The sequence below is a fragment of the Bactrocera latifrons genome, unplaced genomic scaffold (genome assembly GCF_001853355.1).
Source record: "Bactrocera latifrons isolate USDA-ARS-PBARC rearing strain unplaced genomic scaffold, ASM185335v1 scaffold_339, whole genome shotgun sequence".
NCBI lineage: Eukaryota > Metazoa > Arthropoda > Insecta > Diptera > Tephritidae > Bactrocera > Bactrocera latifrons.
In genome coordinates, this window is record NW_017536978.1 from 1613 (window position 1) to 15384 (window position 13772).

At 35.3% G+C, this 13772-nt stretch overlaps 1 protein-coding gene across 1 annotated transcript; it reads right to left on the minus strand.

Moving 5' to 3' along the window:
• Nucleotides 1-10141: 10141 nt before the first annotated feature.
• Nucleotides 10142-11671, minus strand: LOC108971293. Its single transcript, XM_018937258.1, has 2 exons — nucleotides 11375-11671; nucleotides 10142-11312 (listed from the first exon to the last, which is right to left on the minus strand). The coding sequence occupies exons 1-2, from the start codon at nucleotides 11451-11453 to the stop codon at nucleotides 10894-10896; spliced, it is 498 nt and encodes a 165-aa protein (XP_018792803.1). The 5' UTR covers nucleotides 11454-11671; the 3' UTR covers nucleotides 10142-10893.
• Between the last annotated feature and the right edge of the window lie 2101 nt (nucleotides 11672-13772).

The following is a 13772-nucleotide window of genomic DNA, read 5'->3' on the forward strand; positions in this document are numbered from 1 at the left end:
GCTGGGAACGAGCATGCAGACAATGCCGCTAAGTACTTTGAGTCAGCACCGACTCTTCTCMATGAGTTACATGACGAAAATGATCTTAGAAAACTGTTACAAAAGCGCGCGGACTGGAGAAATTTCGAACACCCGTATAAAAACTTCAACCCACTTCGAAATAAAATTTACTACCCTAGCAATATATTTCGACTGCAAGCAACTGTATTCACACGTTTAAGAATYGGCCATACACAAATCACACATCAGCACCTACTCACCGGAAATCMTAACTCATCTTGCCCCTTCTGCTCCAACACACTATCCGTGGACCACATCTTACGCACATGTCCAGCTTTAGAGAGTATTAGGCATAAACACTTTATTTCTGCTCAATATATAACACTGTTAAAAACACTTTTTTTTCTTTTGAAAATATTACATGTATTTATAATTTTCTAGTGGAATGTAACATACATAATATGATATAATATAGATTTGTTATAATATCGGAGTCGATGGCCAAAGCTGCTCGCACTCCTCTTTATCATTAGGTTTAATAGCCTGTATATTTTTCCTAATAAATGTAATAATAATAATAATAGAACACCGTCTATATAAACATACGCAAATTTTCCAATATATGTTCTCAGGATATCATCGATACACCTTTGAAAAATTGGCGGAGCATTTTTCAGTCCAAAAGGCATGCGAAGAAATTCATATTTGCCTCCATTTACACTGCTGTTTTGTCTCTGTCAGATTCTTTAATAAGAATCTGGTGAAATCCCGATTCCAAATCTAAAGTTGTAAATATTTTTGCATTACCAAGATTTTGTATAGTCATATCTACATCAGGTATGGGGCGTCTATCTGTAATAGTTTAAGCGTTTAGCTTTTGAAAGTCTACAACCTTTCTGCGTTTAGGTTTCCCTTGTTCGTCGGACCTTTTTTAGCAACTGTCCAAATAGGTGAATTGTTCGGACCTTTACTAGGTTGGATTTTTTCACTTTCTTAAAGTTTAATTATTTCTTTGTTAATAAAATCATTATCAGATATAGGGTACGAATATTGTTTTGTCCAGATAGGATCTTCGATTTCGTCCTAATTGTGGCTTGTGCAGTGGTAGTAAATGGTAATATTGAGTTAGTAACTTCATTTTGTTGCATTATTTTTTCAATTTCAGATATATATTTTTCATTGCTTACTGTATAATTAATTTTTTGCAAAATTTCTCTTTCTTTCTTGGCCCTATATTTATAACTGAGCTTATACTCGAAAAGGTTAATCTCTGCTTTAACTGTTCTGAGTCCTTGTTCGCCCAGGAGCATATCAAATTCTTCTAATGTGTCAGTTTCAAAAAGTGAAAGGAAATTATCTAACACTGATATTATTTTTTTGATCTTGATATTGAGAAACCATGAAGAGTTTTTACTTTTGTGGGTTTGATTGGAATAGACTCACCGATGTTACATTTGGTACTTATGTAATTGTTTGTTGCTCCAGTGTCAATGAGGATATTAACTGCTTTGCCTGTATCCATACAGTGGCGTTGAAGACACGGCAATTGTTCACTCGCTTGAGAAAAACAAAGCCTGTCTTACATTCATAATCTTCACTTTGTTTTGTAGCAGGTGATCGTAATTCATCGCTGCCATGTTGTGGTGTGAGAGAGCCTAGTTCTTCGTCATGTCTTTGACGGTTATAGTTGTTTTGTAAAAGTGCAGCGTTGAAGTTGGTGGGTCTTCTGTATTGCTGTGAGGAATTTACGTCCATTGTTTGACACTGTGGGTGCACTCTGTGTATATTGCACTTGTACGTTTGCTCTATATCTTCGCTGATCATCGCGGTATCTTCTGTTTTGAAAGGGTTGATGTTGCACATTGTATTTTCTGTAGTCATCGTACTGAGGAAAATCGCGATGGCGTAGGCGGTTTCTAAGTCCTTTGGATTATGGCTGTAGAGAGTGCCTCTCTCTTGAACTTCCTGTTCAAGCCATGAATAAACGTTCTGACGGCTTCTTGATTCGCATACTTTTTCTGATGGGTCACCTGAGCTTCCCATTTCAATTTTTGTTAGAGCATTTCATCTCGTCTAGTAAGACGTAAAAAGGTCTCTGGTCCGCATATGTGTAGTCGAGGCGATTTATAATTGAGCAGAAGTTGAACTTCGTGTTCAATTCGTTGATTATATTTGGTTTGCAGCAATTTGAGCCCTGAGATTTGCAATCTCCTGTGCAGAGATTTCGAAGTCGGTGTTCAATAAGGGACGACACAAATTCAACAGTTTTTGTCTCTTTATATGAGCTTCCAGCGTGATTTCGATGTTTAGCGGTGCTGCTTCCAATTATTCAGGAACTTATTTTTTCCTTCTTCAGGAACGTGGATTTTAGTTTTATCCTTTTATGTCAGGATATGGCAGGTTCAGTTCAAATGAAAAGAACGGTTGATCCCCCAAGTAACAAACTATTGTTATCTTGCTATCACTTGTTTGTTATTGTTGAGATGCGGAGGTGGTTATCGCAGTAGATTATTCCTTTGCCAGATGTTTGTTGTTTATATGTTTGGTTGGTATTGTTCATTTCTATTATTCGACTGATAGTCTATGTCAAAACAAGTTCTATCGGTTTACATAGTTCCTCTTTGATTAAGATGTATAGCGTATTAACAGATAAGATGTATGTGAGTGTGTGTGTGTGATCCGGAGCGAGGCTATGTCGTTAACTCGCGCGCTGCTCTATATATATGTACATGTTATTGTTTATAGAAATAATGTAATATCGGAAGAAATTGTTCAGATCGGCTCACTGTGGGATATAGCTGCCATACAAACGGAACGATCGGAATCAAGGTCTTGTATGGAAAACTTTCTCTTTTGACGTGATATCTTCACGAAATTTGGTACAGATTATTTCCTAAGGCAACTATGTAATCGGATCGGTTAATTATAGCATATATGTAACTGCCATACATACGAATCGACCAGATTTAATCTATTTTTTGCAATACCACATACCATCATATCACTTACTAAAAAATTAATCATATAGAACAAAATTATTTATATGGGACCTAAGACAAGTTTTCGCTTAATATTTTTTATTATAAACACAAAGATACACTGTTATGAGTAAAATTTTCTAGCTCATTTTCATTGAGATTACTCACATATTCGCCTATATATGCTGTACAAAGTCACCCAGAAGCATGAAATAAGCTAAGTGTTAGTTTTTCGCATGTACGTCAGCGGCAACATAAAAGATTCTTTGGCACAAATTAGCGTCTACAACAATTACAACTGCGATGGCGCATTTTCATTGGTTGATGCTATTTCTCCTTTGTCTTTCACAATAAAGAAGTTGAAAATACATATGTATATTGGATAATTGTGAATCGTTTACGGCGAATTTGAAGTTTCTATTTTTTTCCACTTGAACTAGGCGTGTTGCTACACCGAATTCTTTTACGATTACGTTTCTAATGCACATTACATTTCAAGAATTGTTTGTGAAGAAAAACATATTGAAGTGGAAATAACCTTTAATTTCAACCATTATCATCTGGAGTATTATAAGAACTCTTACCAACAGTGTGAAAATAGATGAAATTGTTAGATAACCCGAAAATATCGGTCAATGTGTGATGTAATCGATATATCAACCAATGTTTGAGTTATCTTAATGAAAATTACGTGATATATTTTAACCATTTTATCATACCATTACATGACTGTGCCTAAAATAGATACAATTTAGCGAAAACTTGACCTAGCCCCCATTTAAACATTACCAGAGTTTTCGAACATCCGGCTGACTCCATATGATTAGTCATTATATGTGAGTTACCCTAATGAAACCCAAGGAACATTATTTAGTAAGTGACATGATAATTGTCTAATCTAAGCAAATAATACAATACATAAAGTAATAGAGGTGTAATGTAGAGGTATATAAACCGCCCCAACTTCACGTAACAGAAGAGAAGGAGAAACAAAGAAAAAACTTTTCCCGCGCTTTTTAAACAAAAGGCAATTATTATCCCGCCAACACAGCAGCGATACATAAGTGAACAAGGAGAGCTAAACTGTTTTAAATAAAGTGAACAATTATAATACAAACTACACTTTACATTGATACATTATAATAAGTACAGTTTCAAGTGACTACACAAAACAATACGGATACAACCAAAGAGTCCACCAGGATTGATCGTCAAACATCCACAACGAGGGAATAAACCCAGCACGCAAAAAAAGGAACCACATATTTAAATCACCACAATACGTATGCATATTAATACTCAACTCTAATACTAGTCAGTACCAAATCAAATACAATTAACCGTTATTGGTAATACACACCCTTATACACTTGTATATATATACCCAAATTTATATTAAATTAAAGATTTATAACATTTGAAATAAAAATAACTTTCTTTTAATTATTCGCAATCGGGACCATACGTTGACATACCCCGACAATAATAGTTACACCAATTCCCATATACAGAGTCCGGCACCAATGAAAAAAGCCATAAATTCGGTTTGGAAAATTATTTTTATTTATTTTAAAGTGCAAAATGTGTGAAAATAATCGTAAATTCAGGAAAAAGTCAAAAAACGAATCGCAAGGTTTCCGAATGTGACTTGCCGCTATTTTGGCTCACCCACGGACAATGGCTTTCTTCAGCAAGTCGAGACTGGTGTATTTTTTACTTCAGACCTTGCTCTCCAAAATGGCTCAGAGAGAATAATCCATTGGATTTGCATCTGGTGAATTCGAGAGCCATTGTGTGGTCGTAATAAACTTCGGAACGTTGTTTTTCAGCTATTCTCAGTTCTCTCGCGCTTTTTGAGACGGTGGTGAGTCTTGTTGAAACGTCCATGGGTTACGACCGAAACGTTTGTTTGCCCACGTCTTCAAAGCAGCCTGTAGAACGCTTTACCGATAATATGTTGCATTTACTTTGACGCCAGGCTCGATGAAACAATTGGAGAGCGCCCATCTACGGTGACAGAGGCCCAAACCATTGTTTGTGGCGGGTGCTTCCTCTTGGTGGCCAACCGATGACTTAGATTCTCGTACTAACGGTCGGTCAAGTAAACCCCTTCATTCTGAGAGCTGACGAATTGCTCAATTGGAAAATTTTTTCGTCAGAAAACACAATGTTCGGAATTTGACCGCTTACACTTCGAGTACCGGACCCTAAATGTATATATAATATTGAATTGCTTAAATTTCGATCTTCTGCTTGACGTTTTACATCGTAAGGTATTTCCCTGGCTTTGATTCCTGACAGCAAGAGAATAGAATGTTAGGTTGCATCCGAAGTTAGCCATTTTTTACTTGTTATTTTGATTTTTTCCTTTAATAGACGTCAACAGCACTTTAACTCGAGAGATAAGGTCTTTGTGTATTTGTGAAAATATCCCATTATTGCCTTTATTATTCTAAAGTTTATGTTTCGCCATTGGTCGAATTTCGACTAACAGTGACTATAATAGAAATTAATAGAAGAGTTGAATGTCAAAAAATGACGATAGGTGGCAAAATTTAAGGCTTCCCATAATACTTGCATAGGCCACATTATTTGTTTAAATATTGTGGACCACCCACTTTAGAAACCTTAATCCATTTCGTCCGTGAAGGAATTTCAATTCATTAATATTTCATCATTAAGTTTCATTAGATTAAGTCAGCTAGAAAGAGATTACACTTTTTACTTTCGTCCATAATAACCTCGTATTACCAATGAATGAGAATGGAGTACCTCAGTGTAGTGAAGAAAGTCATGCTCTCGGGTGCAAAAGTTCAAAGGACACTGAAATGTACGCATGGTACTTCCTTGGTTACCTTCAGCGACTGTTATTGGACATCACTGCTGTTCAGAAAAGTAAAAAAATATGGTTGCTGTAGTAGGATCGACCGAGATCGTCCTTAGACTTAAGGTGGAAGTAGTTAACTAAAGTCAACGGATTAAAGATTGCTGTCATGAAATATAATACCAGTAAAAAGCATTTGATCCGAATATTATTGTAAATTAACTAAAGTCAATAACCTCAAAACTATTCACCTGAAATATGACACCAGCAGTAAGTATATAAGCGGATGCCCTTGCATGTTCGGAAAGCTTTCATGTTCATTTCAGGCAAGGAAACAAAAAATGTCCTCGAGGCCACATCTGGGCTGTAGAGTGTCTGGGGAAGCGTTAGGATGCCAGTCTTGGTTAGGTAGCTGTTCACAAGAAAAGCGGTGTGAGCCGGGGCATTGTCGCGGTGCAATTTTCAATCGGCTGCGCTGTCTTGTCGGATCCGATTGATCATTCGTTAGAGTCTGTTGAGGACTTCCACGAAAACTTGGCGTTAGTTTGGCCAGGAGGACAATGAGGATCGTTTTTACTTCGGATTTCTGATTCTGGGCAATTAAACGAATACTATGTCAACGGTCTGTGTTTGTCGAAGTCGCAGCGTTGACGAGACAAGTTGACTTCTGAGTCTGTCTATGCAAGCTTGAGTAGAAATGAAGATATCTTGATGAAACTTGGTACCCGTATTCCTTAGCAATAGGGACCTGGTATTGCAGATTGTTACGCTTACAAAACGCAATAATTCGAAAACTTATAAAGCACCATAATTAAGCTCCACAGTAAGATTGCAAGACTATCAGTTGGCAATACTGCTCTACTTAGAGAAGGGGATATAGCCCATATTACCAAATATGTTGACCACAGTTCTTATTGCAAATTTTATCTAAAATAATTGCAAATTTTTATAATTCGTAGTAAAAGTCTTTTGGTACTTTGTCCATAGACGTCGTTGCAGTCGATTACCTTCAGTGCTACCAACATTGTGTGATACCATATAGTATATTGTTAGAAAGGTGAGATTTTAAGCTTCACTTGCTATATTTGTAAATTTTTGGACCACGCAAGCCACCAATGAAATTTGTGAAGTTTACGGAGACGATAATATATCAGATATTGTAGCATAACAACGGTTCACTCACTTCCGTCCTAGAAATTTCGATGTACCTCGCTCTGGTCGACCTTTTGTTGTCGATGAAATTATGGAAAAGATTGACCAAGACCGTCAAATAAGAATCCATGACAACGCTAAGGAATTTAACATTCATCATCAAACGGTTTTAAACTATTTAAAAAAGGCTGGCTACAAAACGAAGCTTGATGCACCATATGGAATGTCTGTGAAAAATTTTATGGAGCGAATTATCATTGCGATTCTCTGCTGAAATGAAATCGAACCATTTCTGAAGCGAATGGAAACAGGAGACGAAAAGTGGATCAAATAAGACAATAATGTGAGAAAAATATGATGGTCCAAACGTGGTGAAGCTCAACAAATGGTCGCAAACCCAGGATTAACGCCTGGAAATGTTATGCTGAGTGTTTAGTCGGATTGGAAAGAAATAATCTACTATGAGCTGCTCAAGTCTGGTCGAACGAATGATTCCACATTTTACTGTCAACACCTGATGAGATTGAAGCAAGCAACCAAAAAAAAAAAAAACGGTCAGAAATAATCAACAGAAAGGGCTTCGTCTTCCATCAGGACAACGCTAGACCACACATATCTTTGATCACTCGGCAGGAACTGGGAGAGCTTGACTGCGAAGTTTTGATGTATCCACCATATAGCCCTGACCTTGCACCATCGGATTACCTATGAAAATTACTTGTTGCAGTTTTTTCGCCGAGAAATTAGAAATGTTTCACACTGATGTAACAATGTCTATAGATCAAAAATGGCAAAAATTCATCGACCAAAATGGTACATATTTAGTTCTTTAATGCGCTCATTATAAATATAAAAAATAAGTTGATGTTTGATTAGAAATACGAAACACCTTTTCCGACTACCCTATTAAAAATAGGGATGATGTGATTTATAAGTATCGTTTTGGTCATTTCTAACACATATGTCAAGATCTGCAATTTTTTTCAATGTATTCAGTAATGTTTACAATTTTTCCATGGAATTCTATACGCAAGAACAACGTTCACAAACTGCTCTATTTTATCAAAATAATCGTTCTCAAATTGCGAATTTCTGTGCGCTTTTGCCATTCTATAGAAGTAATAATCGTTCACCGGTGCTAGCTATTCGTCGAATTGTTGAAAATTTCGAGCGTATATTTTCTCTACAAAAAGTTCATAATCTCCTTGAACATTAAAACATTTTCTTCAATGATCCCCCAATCTGTGGATTACATCCCTGAAGTGAGAATCCGGAAGGTCTACAAAATACACTTCAACAGCCGTTATGACCTCTTCATTTAATGAAAAACGCTTGCTACGCATACATTTTTGGAGTTATGGAAGCAAATGGAAGTAGCTGGGAGCCAAGTATAGTGAATACGGTATATGCTTGAACATTAATTCATGATTTTTTTCCTTCAACTGGTCCAAAAGGTTGCAATAATATTCAGAATTAATTGTTTTACCAGTTAGCAAGTAATCCACAAATAAAATTCCTTTCGTATCCCAAAAAAATGATACCACAACCTTCATGAACGATTTCCAGACCCGAACTCGTTTCGAAGCCGAACAGCCAGGTACACACCAGTGATCTGCAGTGAATGAGTTAAACACAACTTTACGCCACTTGCGAAAAATTGAGTATGAGCAAGCAAATTATTCACGGCATGGGTACAAGTGTGATTACTGCTGACTTACAATTGTGAGAGAGAGAGTTTTGACTTGTAAGCTGCTTAGCTTGAATGAAGCATATATTCACAAGTGTTTGATTATGAGCTAGTTAGCAAATTATTGTTGTCGCGAGTAAAAGAAATTAGGGCTTTTCAGAATCTGGTGCAAATGGTCTTGCATATTTGCAATTGCAAATGAGCGAGCATATTTTTGCTTTTACACTAACCAAATGTACAGCGATGCACCTACTACACACTTGCAAAGAAGCAACACTAAGACGCCATTGTGTTATTTGCAACACTTGTTTGCAAATTATCAGCTGTTGACAAAAATAAAAGCAAAGAAAGAAAGGAAATGGAGCAAACAGGTTTAAACAGAAAAAGAATTAAACGTGAAAAACCCAACAAAAAGTGGAGCGGAAAAGAAATCCAGAGTATACTGGATTTCTTGCAGGAAGCCCCAGAAGTAGAGGTAAATGATTTAAGTGATTAATTTCAACAATTCATGTAACAATAATTTTAATAGGCACCAGCATCTCAAATTTTTTATAAAAAGCTCATTGAGAGCACAAAAATAGACGCAACGTGTCATTTAATACGGTGGAAAGTGCGGCACCTGAAGGCTTCATACAAAAAAGCAAGCGATTGGCGAATGTCAACACGAGCAGGCCTTCTTGAGTGTGATGCCGGGACGTCGAGTGTTGAAGGTAAGCGTAATGAATGCGACAAAATTTTTTCTAATGTTTATATTTCAGGCAAAGTGTTGCAGATGCTCCCACACTTTAATCAGCTTAAATAAATTTTTGGGAAAAAAGACACAAGTGAATTACCATTTGAAGTGGTTGATAGTGGCAGTACGTCCATAATGAATGAAAGCGCGGCCAGCCAAATACTGGAAATCGCCTTTTCTGATGTCGGCGAAGAAATTGGGTCTCCAATTGACATTGCCAATATTGAAAATCTACCACTAGGCAATGTAGTGAAGTGATTGTTCCTGAAAAAGCAAAAGATTCCGCGGAAAAAGTTAAAAAACATGTCCCAAAATCATCTGCTGCAAATCTTGTTGCTTTTCAAGTCGAGCGTAGGCAAAAGTTCAAAATGAAAATGGAATGGGAAAAAGAGAAACATGAAAAAGATCACCCTTTGAATGAAAAAAGATTGCAAGCAGAAATTGAAAGAGGTAAAGCTGAAGTAATATACAAGAATCGTGAATTGGACTTAAAAATCTTAGAATTGGAAAAGGATGAATGATTGAAAAAACTTCAAATTGAAAAGGAGCAACGCTTGCAAAAGTTCGAAATTGAAATGAAATATAAGTATTCCTCTCACCAGTAACTTTTCTGTACTTTATTTATCTTTGTATTTTAAACATATAGTACCAATTTCTGTTGAGATGAATACTTATTTAATACGGTCTTTGATGTTTTACTATCTTCTATCATTCAAAGCGTTATCTTTTTCATGTTTGTCTTATACTAAATGTATAAATCTATGTAATTATAATTATTATATAAGTATGTAATTGAAAGCAGAAAGATTAATTTACATTTAAATTTAAGAAAACATTAATGCGTATATAGCTTGTCTTTTAGTTTCTCCAATATTGTTGGGTGTATGCTCATCAGGCTCAATAGAATCTTCGATAGCAGTTGATGGATCTGAACCACCGTCGAACGAAGTGGAGCCACTATTAATTAAAATGTGGAGAATACAGCAGACAAGAAACCAATCGCAACAAAATTTATGTTTTTTTTTTTGTTAGATAAACGCATCCTTAGCTGCTTAAGGCTTCCAAATCTTTCATTTAAAAGCCCAAAACAATGCTCTACTCTAACCCGGTATTTACTGTGCCGTAAATTAAATGCAATTCGGGCATTTCTATCCAACTGTCTTGCGTTGCTTCTGTAAGGGGTTATTAACGTTGCAGATAAAGGGTATGCCGAGTCCCCAGCAATCCATTGTTGTGAAGAAAAATACTGATCATTTTGTTGAAAGAGTGCGCTATTTCGATATATACGGGTATCATACCAGCTCCCAGGGTGACCAACCACAACTTATCGAATTACTCGTTTATAGTCACAAACTATTTGTGCTTTTATTGAATATATGTGATTTCTGGAGATGTATGATGTATGGTCTTCAATTGGCGATTCTGCTAATTTAATCTCGGTTCCATCAATATATCCAATACAAAACGGTAACTCATCAAAAGTATCCGATACTATTTTCGATCGTTCAACCTCATCGGGCTAATATGTATACTTAGATTGGTGACGCAAGAACACTTTAAAGATTCTTTTTGTTATTAGCGATATAGTTTTGCCATCTCCCACTCCAAAAATTGTCGCTATTTTTCTAAATGCTGCGCTTTCTCCCGACGAACCCAAACGAAACAGTGTGACTGCTAATTGCAATTCGACAGAAAATTGCTTACATGAGTGCGCTTTGTTGAATTCTTCATCGTTTTTTATTAAATCAACCAGGATATTATATCGATCTCTATCTATTCTTAACATTTGGCGGGATCGGCCTTCGTCCAGTGTTGTCAAAATATTATTGCGCCAAATGTCTGACTTAGGTATTATGCTATAATCTCCTCGCCAACATTCCATAATAACAGATATATTGTCAGCCAATTCATCTAACACTGCATCCACTGCGTCATCATCTTTTTCGATTTATAGAAGAACATTGTTATTAACTGAAATTCTGCATAAAAATATTTCTTACCTTCAATGTCAATAATTTCTTCAGCAGCTTCATCAATTAAAGCGTCAGTTAATTTTTCTCTAAAACTTTTTTTCGGCATATTTTCCAATTTGTGCGACAATTTTGTTTACAAACAATGTTTTTCTTCACCGATCAGCTGTGAATTAATGGCATTTGCAAGGGTTGCACAGAAATCCCAAAAAAGACGTTCACTGTTGACGATAAATATTTGCAATTGGATAATTTTGCAAACTCAGATGCACCAAACTGAATTGCCCTATTATATTTATTGGGCAGTACACTTATTTTCGTATTGAATTTTTTATTCATAATTTCTTACTGACTACATTTTATAACCTTAGTGCTATTTATACTTGTGGAATGCGGCTGCTGTTATCTGCTTGCAACTTATTTATTGTAATTCAATATCTGTTATCTTGCTATCACTTGTTTGTTATTGTTGAGATGTGGAGGTGGTTACCACAGTGGATTATTCCATTGCCAGATGTTTGTTGTTTATATGCCGAGAATGCATTTCTAGATAATGCATGTTTGGTTGGTATTGTTTATTTCTATTATTCGACTGATAGTGTATGTCAAAACAAGTTCTATCGGTTTACATAGTTCCTCTTTGTTTAAGATGTATAGTGTATTAACAGATAAGATGTATGTGAATGTGTGTGTGTGATCCGGAGCGAAGCTATGTCGTTAACTAGTTCACAATACTTATGAAGCTTTGCTTAGGATTCTCTGACAATTATGAATACAAAACACTTGTAAATATACGAATAAGCTCAATTGTGCGCAAGCCACTTGAGCCTTTGAGCCGTAATGCTATGAACCAGAGGCTAAAAAATCCATTACGAAAGGATTTTGTAACTGGGTCCAATAATGACTTGACATAATGAAATAAAAACGGGGTTTTCATATTTTGCATTAATTTTCTCTATTATTAAAAACAAAAATCCCATATACATACATACATACATTCATGTTATGACGTATAATACTAAATTTTATTTGATAAAATTATAATTCAGTTTCTTTCAATGGAATTAAAAATAAAAATCACGTCAGTTCAATGGTATAAAAATTACCTGAATTATTAACAAAAGACAAAATAACAGACTTCAGTTCATTTCGGTAAAAATAAAAATCCTAAATATAAAATTTACATACATAAGATTTAACTCCAAAGATATATACTATAAGTATGCAGCTCCGAAATACATACATAGCTTTTGCTGGAGGATATAAAAATAGTGGTACTTTGTTGTAAATGCTTACATTTGCAAGCTATATGCTGTGGATATATCGAGCCATTACCGCCAAAATAATGTATCCCACACATAATCCATTTCTGGTTTGTTATCGAAATCGATAGTTCAACATCATTTGCATCACCTGTCAAAATTTCATGGCTGTAGATTGAACCGTTATGACTTTATAACAAAAACAATTTTAATGTAAATGCATATGGTGACTTGTTTACATTTTCTTTGAACGCTTGTGTGGGATACAATTAAATTCTCTTTAAAATGAAACACAAGGGGGAAAGAACACAATTTTTTGAGACTTTAATTAAAGATAAAGCTTTAGAACAATATGTCGAAGGTATGAATTTGTTTTTTTTTTGGAAATATATGTTTTTGTTTTCAATTATTGGATATTTTTACAGCTCGCCCTGTTACCGTATATCGATTCAGATGAATCTTTCGTTGATTTAAATGGTTTGGAAAGTTTAAAGGAAGTCGAGGAGGAAAAGTGTGTTGGGAAAAGGGGCTACAGAAAGCAAAAGAGAATACCTAAAAGGCTGCAAAAAGTTAAGAAAAAATACGAGTGTTTTGCCCAACCCGTGCCTAAAGAAAAAATGTCCAAATTCGTGTCATGATAAAATTTCTGAAGATAAAAGAGTAAGAATAAATGAACATTTTTGGGGAATCGGCAACAAAATTAGACAGAAAGTTTGGCTGTCTTCTTGTGTTAAACAAGTCTATATTAAAAGGCGATATGGAGAAAGTGGCAGAAAAAAGTGCAGCTTTAATTATTTTATCAATATCCATAATAGCAGTTTTAAAGTTTGTCAAAAATTTTTATTGATAACATTGAACGTTTCACAAACGATTTTAATATCCGTAATAAAAAATTGAAGTTCGTATAAAACTTGCCTTGAAAATATGAAAAAGCCAACTGCACACAACAAATCTGAGGAAGCAAGCATATCGCTAGTAAAATCCTCTATAGAAGAATTACCAGCGGTTCCTTCACATTATTGCAGGAATAAAAGTACAAAATTATATCTACCTCAAGAATTTCGAAACACAAAAACTGTATATCAGCATTATGTAGAACATTTGAAAACCATTAATAAAGTAAATAGTCAGTTATCGTTAAGAGTATTCCGTAATATTTTTAAAAA